We start from the raw sequence: 924 nt of genomic DNA, 5'->3' as shown, positions 1-924 counted from the left end.
GAGCGAGGAAAAATTATCGTAATAATAGAATACAAGCGTATTCATACTCTCATACAAAATACCCTATGACGAAAAACCCTTTTTTTGTAACACACTATTTTACAGTCAATGAAAAAAAACTAGCCGATAAGGTTATGGCTCCATACGATAATTTTTTCAACTAGCGCTCAACGCTTCTTAAATCGTAAAAGAAGAAGAAACTGCCACGCCTGAAGAATGGGAATGGGTTAAAAAATCTATTCTTGAAGCTCTGGATGAATGCGATCAATTTAGAATCAGAGAAGGAAGTACATTACAAAAAAAAATGTATAGTTATTGTGAATCTCTCCTGGCTCAATTAGCCGCGGTAGAATCAGCCAACAAGGGTCGTACAGAAAAAATAAAAACTAAAATAAAAGAAAAAATTGCAGAGCATTTTGATAAAGTGGGACTCGATGAAAATCGACTGGAACAAGAAGTTTTATTTTATTCCGAAAAAATAGATATTAGTGAAGAGCAAGTACGTTTAAAGATTCATCTGGATTTTTTAAAAAATGAACTAAACAATAGCACTTCCAGTGGAAAGAAACTAAATTTTATAACACAAGAAATAGGTCGTGAGATCAATACTATTGGCTCCAAAGCCAACGATGCAAAAATTCAGCAACACGTGGTGACAATGAAGGAAGATTTAGAGAAGCTTAAAGAACAATTAAATAATATAGTATAACAGAGGACGGCTCATAGAACAGTGATACGATCGAGTTCTATACGGCTTAATTCTTCCAATTTATCTTCCTTAAAGAGTTGTTCTAAATCACGTATCGATACCGTTACATCATCGGTTTTGTAGTTTATGTAGTCCTGAAAACGAATCCCTTCTACAACCCTAGCATTGTACCCTTTTCTAAAATCGAAGCCCAGCTCTGTTATCTTTCCCTTTTT

The 924-nt window shown here is 34.3% G+C and overlaps 1 protein-coding gene across 1 annotated transcript; it reads left to right on the top strand.

The window, feature by feature from the left end:
* Positions 1-304: 304 nt before the first annotated feature.
* On the top strand, positions 305-703 carry LOC132749453 (probable endoribonuclease YicC; the record flags this gene model as incomplete). The annotated part of the gene is made up of 1 exon (XM_060739199.1): positions 305-703. A coding segment is annotated over exon 1 (399 nt), but the record flags the coding sequence as incomplete, so codon positions are not given.
* Between the last annotated feature and the right edge of the window lie 221 nt (positions 704-924).

This window comes from Ruditapes philippinarum, unplaced genomic scaffold (genome assembly GCF_026571515.1).
Source record: "Ruditapes philippinarum isolate M1 unplaced genomic scaffold, ASM2657151v2 ctg27830_1_1_1_1, whole genome shotgun sequence".
In the NCBI taxonomy this organism is placed as follows: domain Eukaryota; kingdom Metazoa; phylum Mollusca; class Bivalvia; order Venerida; family Veneridae; genus Ruditapes; species Ruditapes philippinarum.
Note: the sequence above shows the minus strand (reverse complement) of the source record. Positions and strands in the feature narration are given on the sequence as shown.